Source organism: Oryzias latipes, chromosome 15 (assembly GCF_053564925.1).
Source record: "Oryzias latipes strain Hd-rR chromosome 15, Olatipes_Hd-rR_3.1".
In the NCBI taxonomy this organism is placed as follows: Eukaryota; Metazoa; Chordata; class Actinopteri; order Beloniformes; family Adrianichthyidae; genus Oryzias; species Oryzias latipes.
In genome coordinates, this window is record NC_136251.1 from 12,827,822 (window position 1) to 12,853,023 (window position 25,202).

The following is a 25,202-nucleotide window of genomic DNA, read 5'->3' on the forward strand; positions in this document are numbered from 1 at the left end:
TATCCGTCTCCTCAATTTGTCATCAAATTTGTCAATTTGTCAACCTCCCTGGCCACGTTCAGGGAGGTTGGCTACTGTCCCGTGGGTCTTAAACTTCTGAATAATATGTGCCGCTGTCGTCACAGGAACTTCAAGCTGCTTAGAGATGGTTTTATAGCCTTTACCTTTACGATGTTTGTCTATAATTTTGTTTCTCATGTCCTGGGACAATTCTCTCCTTCACTTTCTGTTGTCCATGTTCAGTGTGGTTTACACCTTTTCACCAAACAGCAACGTGACTATTTGTCTCCCTTTAAATAGGCAGACTGACTGATTATGGGTTTGAAAACAGCTGTGATGTGAATTAAAGGACATACCTGAGTTTATCATGACCCTTTGGGCAATTAGTTCTCAGTCTTTTATGGAGGTACCATCCTTTTTTTCCAGCAATTTTTGATTAGTTTTTTTTTTTTAATAATTCTGTTAATCAACAACTCAAAAGTAATGGCTGATTTTGATTATTTAATTTTCAATCAGTTTTAATTTATTGTTATTTTTGAACATTTCAAGTCATTTCACTGAGCATTGTGGACTTTCTTTCTTTAACTGAGGGGTACCAAATTGTTTTGCCGGATCAGCTGATCAGGATGGTGCTGAGGCATGTGAGGAGCCGCTGCAGTCTGTGCATCAAAGCGGTTTAGCATGACTTTGGACTAACCGTCAGAGAGACGTGATCACGTTAAAGACGCCCGCATAAATGTTTATGAAATTTGACAGATTGTACATATTTAATAATCAAACTCGACCTCGAGCTTCAAATCCTGTGTAATCTGGCTCCGGCTGGCGGATTGGTGGCTCAGCGGTCGTCCCGTCCTGCCGAGGGTTAAGGTGAATTCTCTGCGTGAACAGATCTGAACGTGTCCACTGCTGCTGGAGTCAAACAGCAGCCCAGGGGGAAGGTCACATTTCCAGCATGAGAGAGCAGCACAGCAGAAAAAGAGCCGCTCTCTGCACGGCTCTCACTTACACCTTTCTTTCTTTTCCCTTCATCTTTAAAGCAGATGAAGTCAGCAAGTTTGAACTGTGCAAATGAAGGAATAAAGAAGAGGCATTCCCTTTAAATATGCACCAATCTCCAGAACTAAATTAAAAAATAGAGGGGATGGATACCACAAAGAGCTCCACATTTTTTGCCTGTCAGGCATGGCGGTCTGGCGACAGAGATTTCAGGTTGCACGACAGAGCCAAACATTTTACATGTGTCCAAATTATCACCGGGTTCAGTAAACACAGGTTGTGTCCGATTTCCTTCACTACTCACTACATGGTGCGTTCAACATTTTGTTGTGCTGTCGCAATCTACAATTCCAAAATCCAGTGCCGTAGAAATCTCCCAGAAGTTTCTCAGGAAAACCAGCTTGTATCGATGCTCGCTAGATCGGCAAATATAGACACAATGCACAATGCATTTTCACTTTGTGAAATCGATGACGTCAAATTCGCAGTTTAAAAAAAACAAAACAAAGAGTAGTGAGCGTGGTGTCTTTTTTGGATTTAAAATCCACTACATAGTCCCGTACTATATCGTTTTTTAAGTAGTTAGGGATTGGGGTAGGAATTTGGACACAGACACAGAAATACATTACAGGTGGACCGAAATTTACAAGCAACTTTGGAGCCATCCAGCCGGAGAGCAGGGAGCTCGTGGCCTCCCAGCGTCTTTTCTACGTCACAAACACGACAAATACAATCTTTTTTAAAAGGCATTCATCTGCTCCTGATTCACAATGATTGCATTAGAGAATTACTCACAACCGTAAATTTAATTGGAATTTTCTTTCTATATGTCCTCCAGTAGAAAAATGCCACAGGAACATGTTAAAAACACCTCAAACGTCAGAGTGGAGCTTTAATTAAAATAAAATAAAAATTATATTCTGCTGTTGTTGATCTTTGCAATTTGTCCCATCAAAATCTACATCAAACTCTCAAACCTTCACGTTTATCTATTATATTTGATTGCTTAGATGTAGGAGGGAAGGATTAGATGTAAAGTCTGTATTCTATGAGCTTGTACAGATGGGGGAGGACAGCAACTTAAAGCAGCAGATGAACATAAAGATGGCGTTAGTGAACGTGATCTGAAAGGTTCTGGAGTCAGAACCAAACATTCTGGTCTTAGTCCAGAAATAGAGATCCCAGCTTCATGGATGACAGTCCAGTGGAGGTGTTGGACATTGTGAGCTGATCAGGAAGTACACAAATGACACAGAAATCCAGAGCCACCAGGGTTTGTGGCCTGAAAAGTGAGTTTGTCTCTCTGCTGCTGCAGCAGGACTGTGGCTTACAGATGGCAGTATCAGCTGTCGGAGTGTGGATCTAAACTGAGGTTCTGAGCGGCGGTGCATGAAGGTGACCCCACTTCCAGCTCTCTCTTTGAGAGGCAGCCATCATTTCTCAGAACTCTCTGATTGATTGCCAGCTGTACTGGACACGAGTTTATCTTTGGAGCATCGAGATTGGAACTGTTTGAATCCAACTCAACAGAACTCGACAAAGAATAAAAAAATGACAAAACCTTGAGAGTAATTTGCCCTCTGAGCAGCAAGAGAGTGTGTTTGTGTGTCGGAGGGAGGAGGAACCAGAAGAGGAAGAAGGGATTGAGGATGGCGTGTGCATTGTGTGTGTGTCGGCCTGTCACTTTGCGTTGGACTCATACGCCGTGGTGAGGAGAGCCGAGTGCTGTGAAATCTACAATTACTGTGGTGTGCCGTGTTATGACAGTGGCGCGGCGTCCGCTGACAGCACTAGCCAGCGCTGGAGCGCGTTGGTGTGTGTGTGCACGCACACACGCGTGCGTGCGTTTGTGTGTGCAAACAGAGAGACAGCGCACAGCCCAAAACATCCCCGACCCCCTTTAGCGTGCACACAAACACACGCTGGCCGCCGGAGGTGGGGGCAGTGTCGTTTCTTCACGGCACTCTGCTGCCCCCCTGTGGAGGGTGTGATGAGTTCACGTGTGACATCAGCTCAGTCATCAAACTGAAAGTTCTGGACAGGTACTGGAGAAGATTCAGCTTCACCTTTAAGCCCTTCAACACTTTTTTTGCTCAGGTCAGATTTTCCAAATGCAGCAGAAATTTGGACAACCTTGGATCCAAGCAGCACATCAACCCCCCAAACACACACACACACACACATGTTCAGCCACAGGGTTTCTGGCACAGAGCAACACCGCCCCCCTTCCCATCCTTGTTGCTGAGAGCTCTCTGTTTACACACTTTCTTCCGCTAGCTTACTGGTGCTACCAATTTGGTGAGCAATATAAGAGCCTTCCAGACGTACACTTTTGATCCAGATTCCACCTCAGACGAGGAAAACAAAGACGTTCATGGATCTAATCGTCTACAAATGGATCCATCAGAATGGAGCAGAAACAAGCTCCACCCACATCGTTTTGATGACAGTGATAGTCAGGAAAAAGGCTGTACGCTTTAACATGTAAAGGTTTTCTGAGGTGGTGTGTCTTGTCTAACTGATGCCTTAATGATTCCATTTGATTAGACTCAGACGTGTTTCCTGTCCAAGCTGGGAATGGTTCTCTGCTGCAGTTTTCCCTGACGTCAGAAGTTGGTGTTTGTAAACAACTCAGCCTCCAATTAGCTGATTAATCAACAGAAGAGCCTCTGGGGGAGCAGACACAGCCATGTGGGGGGGCTGGCGTCTGATCTCCACTCCCTCTGTGGAAGTGGAATCAAAAAAGTTCCGAAAAACGGGTCTCTTTCTCTTTGCGTAGAACACAAACCCGGAGCCCTCTGCTTTTCCACAAACGCCTTCATGGAAGGTTGTTGTGGTGAAAAGCAAAGCCTTCGGTCTCCATCCTCACACCATGTAATCCAATCCAAGGCTCAATGGAGGAGTAAGACCCCCACTTTAATCCACTTTGCCCAGTGTGTGCTCAAAGTGGATTATAGTACAATACCGCTGACAGATACACAAAGACCAGGATGATTTCAGGTCTGTGATGGTGTCTGCTCCATCTCTGTTGGAGCTGCACATCTGTCCCTGTTTTGTTGCATTCCTTTCATTTCCTGTCTTCATGTTTTTGTGTTCTTTCAGACCAGTGAGTTACAATTACACTGATGTTTAGTCTAAAGAAAAAGAAATCCTCCAGGAGTCCTGCAGACCAGCAGAGGGCATCAGAGGGCAGAGAGCAGACGCCGCACCAAGAATCAACAACAATAAACTCCTGCAAACATCTACCTAGAGCTGAGCATCTGATCACTTGTAGTTGAACTGGAGACCCGCCCACAGAAAATGAGCCGAGCCTCATAGCGCTTCGCCAAACTACCTCTCATTATAGCATTTTGATAGCCACGGATCCCTCTGTTCCACCCAGACAAGAAAGATGCAATGACCAGCAGCGTCTGACGCCAAATCGTTTCCATGACTACCAACACACAAACACCACACAGGTCAAATAAGGTGGGGAAAAGCCCAGGTCAGCCGTGTTTGGAAACTCGCACCCTTAGCTCTTTTCGACAGAGATTTAGTTCCAGTGTTTACATTCTTTTAACTACAGTAACTCTTCAGCTGTGTACATGATGAATTCCAGCAAAATCTGAAGTGGAGGAAAGCAGTCATGTGCTGATATGCAACAATTAGCAAAAGTGGAATCAATGTACATCAGCTGAATGTGTCAACTATCAAAATCTTTAGATCTGTGAAAATCATTTTTGTCCAGGACAGAGTCCGCTGATTCCCGTTGATCGCGTAATTTATATACATACATACATACGTACGAATTTATATACATACATATATAAACATATATACATAAATATATACATATACATATTTACATAAATAACATATATACATATATACATATATATATATACACTAGGGCTGCACGATATGAGGAAAACTCGCGGTATGCGATATTGGTGATTAATATTGCGATAACGATATAATTTGCGGTATATAAACAAATATCAAACCAACCAAAAACATCATTTCCATTTCAATGCAACAGTATAAAAATGATACTCCAAATGACCCTTGCCTACATAGGAGGCAAACATCAAACATAAAAGGGCTCATCTGATTGATCAACAACGTAAACGGGTCATTCCGATTGGTTAAATGCATAAAGGGATTTATTTCATTTATTTAATATTTCAAGCTGCCATGAGTTTGTTTTAGCACATATAACCCTTGTGCTATCTTAGATGACCCCACCCTTACATTGACATGTTCTCCCTACCATGACAAAGGTGGATGAAGGTGGAAAGATTTCATGTAATCCATGGACACCAGTGAAGATCACAAATCATTGAAGAAAAAAGGTTCAGAGCACTGTCTAGTGGGTCTAGATGACCCAACTCCCAATGTTAAAGTACCTAGGATAGCACAAGGATCAAGGTAACCATTTATTGCGATTTTCGCCATCTTTTGCGGTATGCATATTGCACAGCTTGATGTCGCGATAACGATAAATTTGCTGTATATTGTGCAGGCCTAATATACACACATATATTTATATATATAAACATACACACACACACACACATACACATATATATATATATATATATATATATATATACATACACATATACATATATATATTTAAAGACATATACATACACATATACATATATATATACCAGTGACGTGCAGTCAGGAGAGGCAGGTGAGGCACAGCCTCACCTGTTATTATGGGAAGAAAAGAGAGAAAAAAAATCCAATTATTATATTTAATCAGTAATTTTTGCTTTGCAGTCATTTTCCATTTAAATGTACCATTTTTGGGTGTTTTTTCTTTTCAAAATCGCTGAATTTCCGCATTTGCCATTCAGATAATAAGAAGTGACGTGCGATGAGGCACCAGCCCGCTGAGCCTCACCTTGGATTGCGCAATACCTATGCAGTCAGACGGTACTGCTGTCTCTCTGTATGTCGGTTCAATCACTTGTACTATATGAGCTGGGTTTACATAATTTAGCAGATGTATATGATGTACACTGTTTGTTTTTATAAATAACTGTATGTGAGGGACGTGTTTCTTGTGCTGAGCGCTAAACGCCAGCAAAAAAGCCGCTGGGTGAGGCCAGACATTCTCGTGCCTCATGTTAGGGGGCGCCAGTGAGCCCTGAGATTATGACGCTAAAAAATAATAGAATAAGTGATAGCAAGCGGCAAGTCATTTTTTCAGAAGGAGCGGCGTATGGACTTTATTTACAAGTAAAGGTAAGACTATAATAACGTTTTTGCTTTTTTCTATGCTGCAGTTATATGAAAAAAAAACACGTTGAAATGATATTTTAAACAAAACACGTTAACTGTTGTCAATTAAATGGTGAATAAGTTACTCAGTATGGTTCATATGTTTGTAAATCTGACTGATGACGTCAGTGCCTCACAAGCCATTAACCTCACCGCACGTCACTGATATATACATACATATATATACATATATACATATATATATACATATATATATATACATATATATATATACATATATATATATATATACATATATATATATACATATATATATACATACATATATATACATATATATACATATATATATACATACATATATATACATATATATACATATATACATACATATATATACATACATATATACATACATACATACATATACATACATATATACATACATACATACATATATACATACATACATACATACATACATATATATATATATATATATATATATATATATATATATATATATATATACATATACACACACATATATAAAAAGTCTGATGTAAAGATCATCTGTAACCGCTGTCAGCAGGAACGCTGACTTAAAGACAGGAAGCTGAGTGACGTTTAAACATGCATGCGGCCGATCTAACAGGCTTACAGCGTAATGTGATTACAATGTACGGGTTTTCCTCCTGCCAAGCAGTGAATGGAAAGTACCAGGACTGACGATGAGCTAAAGATTAACTATATGGAGTAATAAATAATCAAAAATCATGGCTTACAAACTAGATTTTGAAACTTACCCGTCGATCCGAGGCAACAAGGCGAACTTCTTGAAGGAACTTCCCAACGACGGATCTGTTGGACTTCCGAAAAGGATGAAAAGTGCCCTTTGGGTTCAAGCAAACCAACAAGGGTCATCAGACATAAATCACTTTAATGCAATGATCAGAAGTTGACGCTTATCCATGTGTATTCAGGAAAACAACTAGAACACTTTCATGTTTAAAAACGCCATCAAACATCCCATTAGAAGTAAAGGCCTCTGTCTGCAACAGAGAGGACCTTCTGCTGCTGTAATGGTATGATGGTGCGTTCAATGACCATTGATTGTTTGACTGTTCATGTCAAAGAACCAGCAAGTTAGATTTTCTGAAGTTAACAAAATCTAGAAAAATAGACATGATTTGTTTTCAGATGAAATTTATTTTCCTCATGAAGGAAACCCCCCAGTTTTAGCCCAACAGTTGACCTATACTGCCCCCAAGTGGCAGGACTTGGACCAGGTTTCCACAGATCATTTCTGATTTCCTTTTTTGTTTGAACAAATCTTCCAACTTTAAAGTTTAGCTTTAAGAAAGAATAATCTATGAATTACCATTAAATTTAAATAATTACATTTTATTTACTTTATTATAAAACTGTAACTGTGGTAGATCTCACAAATTTTTGAAATACTAGTAAAAAAAAGCTTCTTGGATGAATCTTGGACTCAGTTTAGTTGGTTGGTTGATTCTTCTTAGTAAAATGTTTCCAGGTTTTCTCCATGTGAGGATGATGACTCTCGACATGACTTTGTTCTCATGTTTTCTACATTCATTTAGCTGGCAGAACAAAGAGTTTCTGTTTCAGATGTTTCATGTGCGACATCATGAGAAAAACGTGAAGTTTGGTGCATTTGTGTGCTTGTGTGAACTCCCCTACCCCTCAGATAGCACACTCACCAAAACATAGGTGTCGTGCTCCTGCTTCTTCCTGTGAATGGGCACATCTGAGGAGGAAAAAAGGCGTCAAGAACAAAAACAGAACCCCAAGATGACAACAAATGACAGACTCACAATCACATTGACTTATTTATAATGATTAAACCAAATTTCTGCTATCCTTGTTTTAATTGGAGCACAAAATCGATTCCTTCTAACAGCTGAAGCTATAGAATGACACACTGAGGGAATATATGCTTCGAACAGTCTTGAGATGGAGGCTTGGTACACTGAATGTCCAATTACTGTTTATTCTCTCTTTTGAACTGTTTTATTGGGTTAATTGTTGTATTTTAACACATTGTTTACTCATGTATTCTTGTAATGTGTGTTTCAATCTGTGTGAGTGATCTAATAAGTGTTTGGAAGAACAGAATCCCACGTAATTTCCCTAGAGATCTAAAAAGAAACAATCTCTACCTGCGTAAAAAACAAAAACATGAATTGGTTTATCAATGTTTTAATAGTCTTAGGCCTTCTTGTCATTGATCTTTTTAAGCCCTCAGATCCCCAGGTGGAGGTCTGCTCACAAAACAAGAGCCCACAGAGAAGCCTCGCTCCGTCCACACTGTGGACCGTCTCTGTGGACCGTCTCTGCGGGGGGGCCTCCGTGAGGTTTTCAGCTGCTTTGAGGATTTCGAAAATCAGACTGAAGGATCTACCCTTTCAGCCTCCTATTTTGATGATATATTTTATATGTACTTTTTAATTGATACATATTTTGAAATTAGCCTAATGCTTGAAAGCAGGAAGCTTGTAGCCCATCCAGCATTTTTTCTGTCACAAGTAAGCTCTCATTCAAACAGCATGTTTTCGTCCGCTCCTGATTCAGAACAATTTGAATAAAGAAATACTGAAAAATGCCATATGAGCTTAATTTTGTTACGATATATCCTTTATCATTACAAAAATGCCACAAGAACATGTTAACAACAGCAACATTTAGCAAACACTTAGTTGCTTTTTGTCTATTTTTTTCTTCAAAGATTTAATTAAATCAGCATTTTAAATTAATGTTAAATTGGTTTATTATTTATTATTTAAATATTATTACTGTAACACTATACACTCAGTGGCCAATTTATTAGGTACACCTGTCCAACTGCTCTTTTCGCAAATTTCTAATCAGCCAATCACATGACAGCAAATCGATGCATTTAGGCATATAGACATGGTCAAGATGATCTGCTGTAGTTCAAACCGAGCATCAGAATGTGGAAGGAAGATGATTGAAGTGACTTTGAACCATTGTTGCTGAGCTAGTCTGAGTATTTCAGGGGACTTCAGGGGACAGACCAGCACCGAGGCACACTCCAGCGCTGCACTAGCGGAAGAGCTGAACGCGTTCTCCTCACGCTTTGACCACACACACCACTGCAGTCTGAAGTCCCATCACCTCATCCTCACTCTGCTTCCAGCTCCGAAACCCTGACTGTGCAGGCACAGGACGTGGCACGGATGTTCAGCAGGGTAAACCCCAAGAAAGCGGCTGGGCCTAATTGGAGTTCCTGGGACGGTTCTGCGGGCCTGTGCCGACCAGCTCTCTCAAGTCTTCACAAGGATTTTTAACCTGTCGCTAGCTCAGGCTTCCATCCCTGCTTGCCTGAAGTCATCCACAGCCTGCCTCAAGGACTACCGTCCAGTTGCACTCACTCCTGTCATCACCACGCGTCTGGAACGGCTGCTCCAAGGACACATAAAAGACTGCCTTTCTCCAGCCTTTGACCCCCTCCAGTTCGTTTACAAAGCAAACAGATCAACGGAGGATGCCATTTCCTTCACCCTCCACACTGCACTGAGCCACCTGGAACACAGAGACACCTACGCCAGGGTGCTCTTTGTGGACTACAGCTCAGCCTTTAATACGATCGTTCCTGACATTCTGGTCAGCAAACTGTCTGAACTAGGACTCCACCCACTCACCTGCTCGTGGATCAAAGACTTCCTCACAAACAGACCACAGACAGTCAAACTAGGACTCTACTTCTCCTCCACCCAGATGCTGAGCACAGGCTCCCCACAGGGATGTGTGCCGAGTCCTCTGCTGTACACGCTCTACACAGCAGACTGCAGACCAGCCCACACCAGCAACACCACAGTGAAGTTTGCAGACGACACTACTGTGGTGGGGCTGATCTCTGGGGACGATGAGACGGCCTACAGAGACGAAGTCCTGAAACTGTCCAGGTGGTGTCAGGCTAATAATAACCTCATCCTGAAAACCACCAAGACCAAGGAGATCATCTTGGACTTCAGGAAAAACAGAGCAGATCCACCACCACTCTACATCAACGAGAACTGTGTGGAGTGGGTCCACACCTTCACCCTCCTGGGCACCACCATCTCGGCTGACCTCACATGGTCTAACAACACCATGACTGTCATCAGGAAGGCACAGCAGCGCCTGTACTTCCTGAAAAGGCTCAGGAAGAGAACAATGTAAGCCAGGAGCTGCTGGTAACCTTCTACCGCTCAACCATCCTGTCCTAACGCATCACAGTGTGGTTCTCCCACTGCACTGAAGCAGAACGGCAGAGCCTCCATAGAGTGGTAAAGACAGCGCAGAGGATCATCAGCTGCCCTCTCCCCTCACTCAAGGACATCTATCCTGCCTTGTATTGACGTTTCAGGCTGGTGGCGGTGGTGGTGGTATAATGGTCAGGAGATATTTTTATTTGGCACACTTTGGGCCACTTAGTACCAATTAACCATGGTTACAACATCAAAGTCTTGTTGGTCACCATGTCCATCCCTCTATGACCACAGTGTACCATCTTCTGATGGCTACTTCCAGTTTGTCATAAAGCTGGGATCATTTTTGAATAATCAAGCTAAAAAAACAAACAAATCAAGAGGTTCAAAACTAAACCCCCTAAAAGCAAGAAAGTAAACAGAAATAAATGAATTCAAAATTTTAACCTACAGTCGTTTAGTTTTTCTCCAGCTTGTCCAACAATCAGACAAGTGTTTCAACTCCACCTGCACTTAACTAACACACACACAGCGGTCCACCAAACCAGTCAGCCACATTCAGACATTAGCAGACGGTAACACAGCCTGTGTGTGTGTGTGTGTGGGGGGGGGGGGGGGGGGTCTTCATAAAAGCCCGTAAAGCTCTTATTAGTGACGGATAATAAGCAGACAGATGAGGACATTTCTTTTTCTGACTCGGAAGCAGCTGTTAGCATGCTTTAGCATAACAAACCTGGATTCTGCAGGTTTAGGACATCCACCGACACCATGTCAGGCTTATCCAGCGGTCCCACCTTCCTCTCCGTCACCCCAGAGGGCACCACGTCCGGCTTTGGGCCGAACTTTCGGGGGTAAAACTCCCCGACATTGCTGTAAGAAAGACCGGTGGACGTGGACATCATTGCGTCCATCGCCATTTTGGACTTCCTGTACCCATGAGCCTCTTCGGTTCACCTGCGCATGCGTTGTAAGAAAAATCGTTCCAGCAAAATTAAAAGGAAACGAACATAAAAATAATAATACTAATAAAATGTACAAACATTTTTTCAAATAGAGCAAGTTTGTGGTTAAATTCAGACAAATGTTGGCCAAAAGATAATTTAAATATAGAGGACACAATACATTTGTAGAGTTAGATAAATGTTGTAACACATGAGATTAAAAACTATTGAATCAAACATTTTGAAATGTGTTGCAGGTCATCATAAATAAATTAGACTTTGCTGCAATACTTTCTCACAGCAATCAATGCTGGCAATTGCTTTTAGGCAGTTAACTACAGATATGGTTGACTTATAATATTAAAACAGAAAAAGTTGGATATAAGTTAAATACTAAATTATAATCACTGCACGGTGACGCTTTTACCTCACAATAAGAAGGCCCCTGGTTCAAGTGCCGGCTGGGGGACCCGAAACAGAACACCAATGGGTGACCTTTCTGTGTGGAGTTTGCATGTTCTTCCCGTGTTTGCCTGGGTTTTCTCTGGGAATTCCGGCTTCCTCCCCCCATCCAAAAACATTCTTCATGAATGAATGAATGAATAATTTAAATAAATGCATTGAAAACACTCAATCCAATTGTTTAGAAGCTGTTTCAAGATGGTAAAGGTTAATATATAACCACCATGACATAATTTATTATGGTAGCCCATATCTCAGAATAGGAAAATTAATAAGAACACAATCAATCAAAAATATAAAATAAAGGTTTAAAATTTCCTAATAACATCTAAAATCAGAAAATTTGCTGTTTCTTTTTGTCTCTTGAGTAATTCATTATTCTATGCTGAAGAAGCTAAGAGGTTTAGATGTTTCACATGTTTTGTGAATACTTAACACGATACTTTCCTGTCTTCTTTTTTTATTTTTACTACGGTATATAGAAAATAGAGTTGTTCTAATCCTGAAGCACAACACGATTACCTAACAACAAAAAAGTCCAAACGAATGAGCTTTTAGAGGTGACCCAATGATGTAATCAAAAGGCAGAAAAAATGTGTTAAATGTGCAGAACTCACATTTTTATTTTCCATTGTCATTTTTTCTTATGGAGACTAAATGTGACCTTCCAGAATTCTATCCACCATCATCAAAGTTAGTAAGATCCTCGGCGTGTGTAAAGGGGCTATGTCTGTGGACATGTCGTGAGCTGAATGGAGAGCACCCTTCACCCCCACCCTTTTCTGAGCTGAATGGGGCCCTGGGTAACTGTCATTAAAATGTGCAGGGATGGAGGGAGTGAGGCCACGTCAAAACAGGAGAGGAGGAAAAAAAGGTTCTGATCCTGATAATCGTTCCAATCCCAAAAAAGAGTTGATAGCTGAATCCAGGAGTGTACTCACACCTGGAAATTCTGGTTCTTCTCTGCTCAGATGGAGTTAGGGATGTAAATGACACAGATATGTTTCGAAAAATCCAGACACCATGGTAATAGCAGAATTGGCTGCCAGCCACAGACACAAACAAGATTAGTAAAAAGGCATCAAAGGCAAATCAATAGGGAACTGAATCGTCTTTTGGTCAACTTTGTTGGTTTCTCTTCCTGTTGTGTCTCTACCGTCTTTGCCTTTTTATGTACACGTGATGCAAACAACAAGACGTCCAATCACAAACTCGCATCTACCAAATCGATTCAATTCCAAAAGGCTGAAGGTGAACCAAAGGGAGGAATGTGTGTTTTGTTCACTAAACGTTCAAAACCTGCAAACAAAACTTGATTTTTTTTACCACAAAAAACAAAACAGTCTAAAAGACCCAAGATGAAGGTTTCATGTTTGAAGCTGTATGTTTTAATTAATGTAAATAAAAAGTGCTGGTAAGGAAATAAAATGTTTAAAGGCATTTTTAGTTATATTTTTAAATGCCAAATCATTAAAAGATATTGTACATATTGTATCCATTTAGGTAAAAGAATTTAACTCAAGCTTATTCCCACAAAGTTAGATTAATCTTTCATGAATGGATTCTTGTACCACTAATTGAGGTGCGCATGAAATCATGTGAGAGGAAAAGACAATAACCCTAGTGTGGACTTTGGTCTTTCTATGCGTGAATGAATCAAATTTACCACCCTGGGGTTGTTTTTTGTGAGGAATGAACATTATAATACGCTTAAAAGGTCAAAAAATTGATTTTGCAAATTTGTAAATAACGAGTATATGTAACAATTGCTGCACCCACTGCCCAGGAACAACAAGGGAAAAGCTGCACTAGTTTCAGGAATAATAACTATTGTCTAGTTACAGTTTCAAGTTTCTGATAATAATATTGAATTTCAAGAAGGGTTGCTTTTAAAATCTGCTTTAAAAGGCTCTGCGTGCTGTTTTTAACAGCCAAGGTGAGCTGCTAGACAGTCTCAGGTGATGAGGCGTGCTCTGTGCACACCAACTCCCACTAACACTCCTTAATGCCTGGCTGTGGAGGATTCTCAGCTCCAAAAGGGAGGATGACATTCAGAGTTTTTAGGCTTAAACGTTGCTTTGTTTCATTCACATTTACACCTTAAGCAAACTGTAGTGAAGTCCATTTGCAAGACCAAGCCCACTTTTTCAGACGAGTCCCCATCTGCAGTATAGCAGCCTCTGTGGCTTCAAAGGAAAGTCTTTGAAATTCTGAAATGAAATCTTGTTGTTTTTTGTTTTTTTTACCAGCCCTCGTTTTTGTCATGAGGTGGAAAAATATGGAGTTTTCTTGAAAACATTTAGGAGACATTTAACTTTTTGATGCATATTGACGCAAATATGCATCAAACCACTTCACCCTCCAAATTTTCTCAATTTAGAACGTGCATGAAGCAAAAACAAAACAGTTTGAACGATATCCGATCAGGTTCTCTTCCATCTGTGATGCACAAACCAAAATACGATTTTGAATAAGTCCCTTAGTTGCATTCATGTCTCTGATAATCATATGTAAATTTTTTTTAGTTATATTAAAATCCTTATATTATACTTTTATATAATTTATTTGTTATGAACAAATTAGAGATCACATTCCAGGTTGCATTTTGACCAAGGATGGGAGTTGTGTTTCATAACAGAGTTGGAGGAATCATGTAGAAGACAATGAAAGTTTTTTTCTCTTAACTGCCTTTTGAGGAAGTCTAGATTTGGAGTTTCCTGTGAGGTTTTCCGGAGTCCATACTGCATGTGTTTGCGTGCCGAGAGGAGGGGCCCTCCCCGCCTCCTCCTCTTGCTCCTCCTCTTCCTTCTCCCCCTAAACTTTGTCTGTCTTTCCAGGCACTCCCTGTTTGCTCTCAGTCCAGCTACAGTTCTGCACCTCTTACTCCAACAACTTTCTCCAAAGCCGTTCTTGACCTTTTGCCATTCTTTTGTGTGCAGCTTCACTCCCTCATCAGGATGAGCACCGATCCAGTCTTCAACAAGATGCAAGGCAAAATCCAGATGGCAAAGGAAATGAGTGAAGACAAAAAGTTGTACCGATACAAGGGGGTGCTATACCCGACCCTTATGTGTCCTGAGGAGCACATGACGGCTCTGGACAACCTGAAGGCCAGGGAGGATGACTTAATGCTGGTGGCTTATCCCAAGTGTGGTGAGTAACAGAGATCTGCAATCAAACTGGAAAGACTTTTTGAATCCAAATAGTTTTGTTTTTAAATCCCACAAAACATTCATATTCAGATATATTCAGACATCCCATTAGTCACCACATTTCCTAATTAGAAAGCTGCAAACACAGACAATTCTTTCAAGATTCTTGTGAGATTCTGCAGCTGAGATTATTGGATGGGTTCAGCTGGAAATGCAGTTGTATTATGTCACAATGATCCGCTACTGTGATTCTGCATCCTTCGTGACAGCAGAATTAGGGCTGAAGTTAAATGATGGATATCTTTCGCCCGGAACCTGCACCTCTGGTTCTGCGTGTTTGTTGAAGGTGAGGGTATGCACTTTCTCCTACTTGATGCTTGGCAGACCTCAGTCTTCAATTGCATTTTAACAAAGAACATTGTGAGGACAAAAAAACTGTTTTCCCTGCACCTTCACACCTGTGTCTACAAACACAGAGCGACACCCTTCATCCATCAGCTGCTGATGAAAGAAGAATCGACCAGCCGTTTACTCAGAACAAAAGGTGACAGAAAAAACACAAAAAAAAATGTTCACAACCAGCTTAGTCAGCTCACACAGCTCCCTTTGTTCCAGTAACACCCAAGAGAGGCAGATTCGTTCGTGTACTTTGTTTATTTGAGTAAATTCCACACAACTGAACCAAGAAAGACAGCTGTTCCTAATTAACTTGAGTGCTTTTATGTCACATATTCCCAACACTGGCTTTATAGGTTCAGGTCGTAGTTGTCAATGAAGACTTGATTCCTAGTTGACATAACTTGAAATAGAGATAAATATTATATAACACTTTATTACCAGCCTTTGCCCATCAGTGGCTGGGTAAGGCTTCGACAACCCCGTGACCCTAATGGATAAAACAGGTTCAGACCATGGACGACTGCACTTTATTACCATTAAACTGCTGAAAATTTTGTTTTTGTATGTTTTTAACATTTTTAATGTGATATTTTTCTGATGATGGAGGACATGTATAGAAAAATTACCTCAAAAAAGCATTTCTGAGTAGTTATTCATTCAAATTGTTGTGAATCAAGAGGAGACAAAAAAAGCCATTTAAAAAAAATTGTAATTTGTGACGTAGAAAACACGCTGGGCAGGGCACAAGCTCCCTGCTCTGCTCCATTCTGATACATACCTCCAATGTTGTTCGCCATTTTTGTTGCACCGGTTATGTTAGCTTGAGAGTGTGAGGGGTGAAGGGACGGGGGGGGGGGGGGGGGGGGGGGGACGGGGGGGGGGATTGCTCCACACCAACAGTCCCACCCCCACAACTCAGAGGCAAATTTCTACATACGATCTGCAGAAACTATGTCCAATATTAAGACTTTCATGATTTTTGATTTGGGCTAAAAACAATATAATCAAAAATTAAAAAATCACTAGCAACGCGTTCACAAGAGATCAAAAGAAATGGGTCTTTAAACTGTTTTTTTTATGTACTGACCCATAAAAAGATGTTACAACAAATTTGATGCAAAGTTTGTGGCTGTTGTTATAGTCCTTTACAGAAATGTAACAATTTTCTGTGAGAAATGTTTACTTTTGAAAACTCCTTCAAGCACAGAGGTTCATTCACATCAAGATGAGACAAATTCCATTGAGGGGGTTATTTTCTTTTACATTCACTAATGTCATCTCTATCTCATCTCTATGAAATCTGCATTAGTGTGCTGGCAAACACATGTAATCTGTGAGTTTATGAATGTTCATACTTGCAGTTTTGTTGGCGAAGTGACCTGTTTGCAGTATGGGATCGATTACAGGAGGCTAGTATGCCTTAGTAATAATGGCAATAGATTAAAAGGCCCTGCTGCTGTGGTAGTGTATGAAGGAGATAAAGAATCAACCCGACCTTTGCCCTAGTATTGCCAGAGAACATTCTGTGATGTTTACTGATGCAGGAAACAAGATAGAAATGACAACTGAGGAAATAATCAAGATGCATAAAACCAGATACAAGAACAAGAATTCTAACCAAATATGCACAAAGAAAACCTCAGATTTTAAAGCATCAATGATAAAATAAAATGCAGCAGCTGGATGGTGTACAAATGGCGCATGGGCAAACAGGTTTTGATTCCCAGGGGAAGCGATAAGCTTTATCCACTGTGGGTCTTTGGTTAACTACTGCCTAACTATGTAGTTAAAGTTAATGTACCATTATCTGTCACACACCTAGGTGTGTGAAATTTGTTCTCTGCATTTGACCCATTCCCTGGGGGAGCTGCAGGCACAGCCATTAACCCCCCCAATACAAACCCCTTAATGCTGAGTGTCTAGCAGGTGGGTCCCATTATTGGAGTCTTTTGTATGACTCGGCCTAGATTTGAACTCACAATACTCCAGTCACAGGGCGTACACTCTTCCACAACAACACTAAATAAATAAAATGGAAAGTAATTAGCAAAATCTTAAAAAGACAATAAATGTTTTCTATGAAAAAATGACTCAAACCCCTGAGCTTTGACCTGCTCTCAGGAGATCTGCAAAGTCACCAATAAAAAGTTTTTGTAGGTCTGAAGCCTTTTTAGTGAGGTGTGCACACATGCTTAAGGGAAGCAAAATGATCAGAGACCTCTAAATGACCTGAAGTGATTTTTCATTTTCCACTGAGGGTCTCATAATTTAACAAACAAACCTGAAAGACCACAATAATGCTTGTGACGCTAAAAAGCAACAAAAATGTGTTAAATTAAAGAAAAACTGAGAAATAGAGAGAATGTAGGGCATCAACACAACTTTGCATTCCCCTTTGGGCTCAGTGTTGTACATTTTACACTGTTTGACACACTCTTGCTTTAAAATATTTTTACGTATTTGTGGTGTTTGTGTGTGGTTTTTGTGCAGGTTTCAACTGGATGGTCGGAGTTTTAAAAAAGATTATTGCTGAGGCCACAGGGGAGAAAAATGAAAGGAAAACACCACCACTCATTGAGTTTTTTGGACCTGAAGTTGTAAAGGTACTGAATGTGCGTGTGTGTGTGTGTAGGTGTGTGTGTGTGTGTGTGTGTGTGACAAACTGCACGTCAAAATGCAAAACCAACTAACGCCTTCGGATTCTTATCGCAGACCCTCAAATTGCCCCTCAAACCTGAGCCGTTAACTGCCTTGTTTGGGGTCATCCCCAATATGACAAACTGGCCAACACTACAATCTGATTTTGGGGCACTTCTCACTTTTTTGGCAAGACGCAGGATTTTGTTGTGTTGGAAGTCTCCCTGTCCTCCTACGCTAGAAATCTGGATCAAGGAAGTTTTGCACTATAGTAAACTTGAAAAGATTAAGTTTACTCTACGTGGCGCCACGGGCAAGTTCTTTAAAATTTGGCAACCCTTTTTTGGACATGTTAACACCTTACAATCACGTAACATTCCCACCTAGCTAGCTCTTATTTTCCTAAAAAATATACTTTTAGGTATTTCGATTATTTCGTTTGCGCTCACTCATTGTTACTTTAAAATATCACTGACCTGAACTATTTGTTCTCTATTTATGAAGACCTTTTTTATGTTTTGTCTTTGTTTTTTTTTTGTTTTTTTGTGTGTGTTCTAATGCTTTACACATCTCCTATTCGTGATCCCTGGAGAGTTTCTTTTGATATGTCACATATGTTGTGCTGCCATTTTATTTTCTTAATTTTAATGATTCATTACTATTATTGTAAGTTTTTGGTGTATATTAGGCTTAGTGATGGGATGTGTATCGCCTTTCTGTTAAGGTTTTGTTTTTTGTTTTTTTGTTTTTTTGTTCTAGGTTTCAATGGGGGGAGGAAAAAAAAGTGTAATCATTGTTGTTATCATGTGTTTACTATTGCTCCTCTAAAATCCAATAAAAACAATTTTGAAAAAAAAAATGCAAAACCAAAATGTCTCTGTATTGTTTGCACTCAGGTGATGGAGGAGTCGCCCTCTCCGAGGTTTTTAGGGACTCACCTTTACCCCGACAACATCCCCCCCTCCTTCTATGAAAAGAAAACAAAGGTAAGTTTAAATGTTCAGGTCTACAACTCAACTATCAAACGACAGGATTTCATCATGTACATCATTTCATATAATTGCATGATAACTCATTGTAATTTAAGTACTCGAGCTTTAATTTGTAAGAAAAAAACAACAAATGTTTCAAAAACAGTTCACTGAAGGAGAAATCATTTACCTTACAGATTCAGAATAAAACCTGTCTAATTAGCTTCTAATTATTAACAGGTTTTCTTCACTTTTTCTTGATTTGTCTTTTCTTCAATGCAAAGATAATGGTGATCTTTAGAAACCCCAAGGACACCCTTGTTTCCTATTATCATTTCTGCAACAACAACCCAGTCCTTCCAACTGTGTCCTGGGATTCTTTCTTCTCCCAGTTCATGAAGGGAGAAGGTGAGTGAAGATTACAAATTTAAGATTCTTTTTTTTTTCCAGAACATTTTGACAAAACATTTGAACAACCGTTTCTGCTAACATTTAAAAGAAAAATAGACATGACATAAAATGATAACGACTTTAAATAAAGTATTTTTCAATGAAAAGTTAATATTTTTGGACTTTTATTATTATGGAGGTTTCAGGAAAGAGATGCCTAATTGAAATTAAATAGACGATTATTTTATTAAACCAGTCACAAACAATATTTGATTTTTTCAAATGTTCTTTTCCTATAAGAATAAAAAAAACAAATTATGTTCTGAACCTTTTTAAGGTATATGAAGAATTGTAATCAAATTTCCGGTCGAGTTTAGCTACTCGGGTTGTTGCTCCATTATTGCTTAAGTAATTTTATCATCTTAATCCTGAGGAATAACATTCAATTTGTCTGTGTGCTTGTTAAACTTCCTAGCTTTTGTTCTTCGTTCCTGCATTCTGAGGTTAATAAAGTTGAGCTTTGCAGTGTTTATGGTCTAATAGCCACTAATAAACACTTAATAGCTGACTAGGGAGAGTAAAAAAATCTGGCTCTACTACCGGTATATGAAAAGTTAAAGATAAAAACAACATTGAGGTTAAACTGGAGTTTTTTCTGGTTGACTCACGAATCAACAATTTAAGAATAATGCATGGAATTTTAGAAAGAATCCACAACACTAGCAGTTGAATTTAGACCCACTCCAATGAACAGGGTGTTTTTTGATGTTTTTAACATGTTCTTATGGCATTTTTCTCATGATGAAGAACATATATAAGGAAAATTCAGCCTACAAGGTCATTTCTTATTATTTCTTTATTTAAATTGTTGTGAATCAAGGTTAGCTGAAAAAAAATGCTGTTTTTAAAAAGTTTTGAGTTGTTGCATAGAAACTACAAGCTGGCAGGACAAAGAAGACAGGACAAAGGCATGATGGGAAATAAGTGCAGACTTACTTCCTGCCACAGTCCCACCAACAACTGAGAGATGAAATTCTAATGAACTCCTGCCGCTCTGAAGAAATTATGTCCTAGAAATAGACACAAGAACTCTTTTACAGTAGATCAAAACATAATTGGAGTGGGACTTTAGGTTAAATAAAGAAAACAAATAAAGCAAGGAGTACTTTTTTGATCCTCAAAGTTTTTAGATTTTTTTTTCTCGGATTACCCACCAAACCTACACCCCCTAAATACAGATTAAGACTCGCAAACAGCATGTTTAGACATTTCTGCAAGTATTTATGTCGTTTTTTAAGGCGTGGTCCTTTGTGCTGACTATCACTAAATACTGTAAAAACATTTTGACAGTTCTACTCACATTTGCTATTTAGCTGACCAGTGCTTTCAGCTTGTTGTTTCAGTTTGGACTCTGAGGATTGTTGGTTCTGTGCATTTCTGCAGTTGCCTGGGGGTCATACTTCGATCACGCTTTGGCCTGGGACAAAAAAATTGACGATCCTAATGTAATGATTGTCACCTATGAAGACTTAAAACAGGTAAAAAGCTTTTTTTTTTTTAACATTTGTCATGTTTTAGCACATTCCCTTTCTTAAAAAAAGGGAAAACTAATTTTCCATATTAGTATGGGGCTTTTTTATTTCTTCATCAACCAAACAAGTTCATCTCAGCAGAGATGCTGTTTTCCCACAGGCATGGTGGGTAAATTCTTGAGTTTGGGGGCCCACTTCAAACCACAATAAATGAATATACTTTGTTACTGTGTGTGTTTTTTTGTATAGTTTCAAATCAATTGGTATTTTTACTCAACTTTTTTTGTAATTTTGACACCTTTGGACAAATGTCTGTTATGCTTAGGGAAGCACTACAATTTATGGAGCCGATAACGATTTTGGTTGTTTTTTGATTTGTTCTTTTTAGTTCTTTTATTTAAACTTCCGAATGGTCATCTCTCTTTGAACGGTTCGAATTTTTAGCTTTAAAAATGTTGTTCTACTTTTTTTTAGTGTCAAGGTACTTTTCAAGAATAATTAATGTTGATTTAAAGGGGGGGGGGGGTCATTTTTCCCAAATCTCCAAAGAATTTTGCAGCAGCCCTGCATCCCACTATATTTGTGCTTGTGTCAATTATTTACAGTTAAAGTCAGTCGCTTTGTTTGAAAGTAAAAAGACCCCTTTTCAAGAAAATATGTCTTATTTTCTGTCTTGTAAGAAAAATAAGTTTTTAAATGGCAAAATGATCTTAGTTTGAGAAAACATGTCTTAGTGACTAGACCTTTTTCCTTAAAATCAGTGTTTTTCTTACTTCATTGGCAGATTTTTTGCTTATTTAAAGGAAATTTAAAAAAAAATTTGACTGATTTTCAAGAGATCTGTTTCTGCACTGTGCAGGCTGAACTTGTTGGTTTTTACTTGTCCTGCAGGATCTGAAGGCAGGTGTCCATCAAATCTCAAACTTCTTTGGCTTCACCCTGACAGAGGCTCAGGTCCAACAAATCGCAGAGAAGAGCACTTTCAACGCCATGAAAGAAAACTCCGGCCAATCTCATGGCAACATAGGAAACGTCTTCTTTAGAAAAGGTGATTACACACTGAATCTGATGCTTTTTGATAAGAAATTTGTATCTTCCAGGTTAAATGACATTTGGAACTGATTATTTCAGGTTTAAATTAACCAACCTAAAACCCCTATGGACTCTCCGGAACACAGCCAAAGTTTAGATTCAGTTATTGTTAATCATTTTTCCATGTCTGTGCAGGTGAGGTTGGGGACTGGAAAAACCATTTTACCCCAGAACAGAGCCGAGAAATGGATGAGGCCTTCAACAAACATGTGGCAGGAACCAAGTTGGGAGCCAAACTGGACTACCAGAAGCACTGCCTGTAGAGAAACAGAAGATGTTCCTCTCAGAGATGAGTCTGCCAGGCGTCCCCGCCGATCCTGTTAGATTTAGAAATCATTTGAATAATAACTAGAAAGCGTTTTAATCTGAGGTTTGTTAAGATGGTTGTTTAAGAAAGATTGCTGCACAGATGCTTCAGTTCTGCTTTGGGAAAGGATGACATGGGGGGAAACAAAATAAAATAACTTCTTAATGTTCCACAGGAAAAAAATGTCCGAACGTTCTTTAAACTGTTAAAGTGCTCTTCTTATGGAGCATACATGCTTCCATATTTGCTTTGACTTTAAAGCCGGTTTTTGTGCTGTTTACAAAGTCTTGTGACAGAAACAGAAGCAACGACATCAGACACCAGAAAAAAAAAAATTCTTCACAATCAGTCTCCAAGTAAATAATGGAAAGTTTTTTTTTTAACTCAGCTTGTTTCAAATTTGTTCTACTTTCTACGCTGGCCCTGAAGTCTAAATCACATCACATTATTATAAGGTACACTGTCAATCAAATGTATGTCATATTTAAGGCGCACTGAACTATGTAGTGCATTAAGTGAGACAAAAGAGTCAGAGATAAGTCAGTCAGTCAGACTTTATTAACTGCATTCCAAGTAACTCTAGAACCTGTTTGTAACACGTTAGCAACGTTAGCATTTTTCCAATACCTGTAACTCCCAACGTTGTTAGTGACACCACAGCCACAGCAAACGTTTGGTGATTGCTCCATCAATCCTTTACTACAGTTCTGTCAAAATATCCTTCTGCTTTCCCTCTTTTTCCAACCTCAAACATCATCCAATCAATGATGTCCCATAACACCTATACCTTTTCTGGTTTCTTATTTTGTTTCATTTTTTGCTTTTGCTTTTTTTTTTAACATTTAATTTGGATTTCTGGATATGCCTTTTTTTTCCAAAAAGTTTTTTTTTTCTGTTTTGGTTTACGGAATTTTTTTAATGTAACTAGTGTTTCTTCCTTTTTTCTTTTTTAATTGTCATTGTGATCTCTAACGTGTCTTTGCGTTGAGTGATTTGTTGATGTGTTTTGGACTTCAGGGCCACCGTCTCACTTGGCAGCTACATAAAACACTTATCTGGAAACTTCACTCGAGTTTATAATGGGAGCCATAAAATACTGTCACAGACAAAGGTGGTTAGTAATGACTTACTCAGTTACATTTACTTAAGTAACTTTTAGTTAAATGTACTTTTCAAAGTTCTGCACCATACTTTTTACTTTTACTTGAGTAGATTCATGATGATAAAGCAGTACTCTTATTTGGTTATAAATGGTTGTAACTGTTGAGTTTCTTTTGTTTGAAACTTTTGTACCATTTGTTTTAGGGATACACAATAAAATCAAAATGCGTCTTTGACAGAACATTTCATTATCACTCATCACATCTGAAAGTACCAATGGAAAAGGAAAACCACTTTAACTTTACAAACACGCTGAACACAACAGTACAACTTGAACTTTGTAGGAACGGGGAGAATGTTGAAATCTCCAAAAAACAAGTGTTGTAGTAAAGCAGCAGTGATGTGATGAGGTTTTGCTTCAAGAGCAGAAAACAAAGGCTTTCTTTTTCAACATCAGTAATAATCCAAGATTTGTTTTTAGTACGTTAAAAAATGTCAATAAGACTGTAAGGGAGAGGAAGTTCCTTTTCATTCAGCTACTTCACATCTTTTTTCATCAACATCTGCAAACAAAGTTCAAGATGATCAACAATTCCTTTTGTCCTCTTACTCTTACTATTTGGATGCCCACTTTTAGACTCTTATACTAGAGTGAAATTTTTTTAAGTAACATTACTTTTACTTGAGTATCATTCTTGGATCCTCTACCTGCCTCTGCTCACAGATACATTAAAATGCCCATTTCCTGTATGAACCGAAAAATATATGACTGCACTTTACTGTGATAAATAAAGCTATCTCTTCACGTTAGTTGATGCTAAAATTCTTTAAATCACATCGACGGATTGGATCCCCGTGCTTGTGTGTGTCTGAGTTTGACATCTTTATCCTCACTTTGACTGATAGAATGCAAACAATAGATTTGAGTCTTATTCAATCCCCACCAGATTGCTTTGAAAGCTGTTAAAACTCACCTGAACACTAGTTCACAATGGATTGGATTTATCTGCGCTTTTCCAGACACTCAAAGCACTTACAGAGTGTCCATTATTCATTCATGGTTGGTGATGGTAGCTACTGTTGTATCCACAGCTGCCCTGGGGCAGACTGACAGAGGCGTGGCTGCCAGTTCGTGCCTATGGACCCTCTGACCATCACTGGGACATTCATGCACATTCAAACACTAGTGGAGCCACACTGGAGGAAAGGAGGGTCAAGTGTCTTGCCCAAGGACACAATGACAGTTGGCTGGGTGGAGCGGGATCGAACCGCCGTCCCTTCGATCACTGGACGACCTGATGAACCGCCTGAGCCACTGCGGCCCTTTATACCAAACAAGAGAACTCTGGTCCAGTTGGCGGTTTTGGTGCCCTAGGTGAACGGCGACACATATTTGTGTTGTATTGATCATTTTAAAAAATACTTACTTGGTTAAAACGTCCATCAAATAACTTCTTCACTGGTCTGCTTTTAGACAACATTAATGTCAGAAATCCAAAGGTTTTGAAAAGCATTTCAAAACTTAAATCACATTTAAATTTAAAGGAGTATATTATGTTTGTTTTTGTTTTTTTATGGAAAAATATTGAGCATGCGCTACTTTGTTACCCACTCACTTTTAAATAGCAGCAAATGACTCTCTACCTTTTCCTTAATTTGTCATTTTTTCTAAAGAACTCAAAACAAGACACAAACATACTTAAAAGATGGAACAAGACATTACTGCATGAAGTGGTGTAAAAATAAAAGAAA

At 39.2% G+C, this 25,202-nt stretch overlaps 2 protein-coding genes across 3 annotated transcripts in view; one reads left to right on the forward strand and one right to left on the reverse strand.

Annotated features, from left to right (window-relative positions):
- Window positions 1-11,419, reverse strand: part of slc30a6 (solute carrier family 30 member 6) — an 80,348-nt gene extending 68,929 nt beyond the window's left edge. For both annotated transcript variants that reach the window (XM_023963160.2, XM_023963159.2), the window contains exons 1-3: window positions 11,200-11,419; window positions 7,956-8,002; window positions 7,035-7,121 (exon numbers count right to left, since the gene is read on the reverse strand). In XM_023963160.2, coding sequence (XP_023818928.1) covers window positions 7,035-7,121; window positions 7,956-8,002; window positions 11,200-11,383 — 318 coding nt within the window. In that variant the 5' untranslated portion in view covers window positions 11,384-11,419. The remainder of the gene's footprint in view (window positions 1-7,034; window positions 7,122-7,955; window positions 8,003-11,199) is intronic.
- Window positions 11,420-14,676: 3,257 nt separating this feature from the next.
- sult6b1 (sulfotransferase family, cytosolic, 6b, member 1) lies at window positions 14,677-23,691 on the forward strand. The gene is made up of 7 exons (XM_023963416.2): window positions 14,677-15,022; window positions 17,911-18,023; window positions 18,954-19,043; window positions 19,313-19,436; window positions 20,862-20,956; window positions 21,842-21,998; window positions 22,178-23,691. Exons 1-7 carry the CDS (start codon window positions 14,827-14,829, stop codon window positions 22,303-22,305), a joined length of 903 nt encoding a protein of 300 aa, XP_023819184.1. The 5' UTR covers window positions 14,677-14,826; the 3' UTR covers window positions 22,306-23,691.
- Window positions 23,692-25,202: the final 1,511 nt, after the last annotated feature.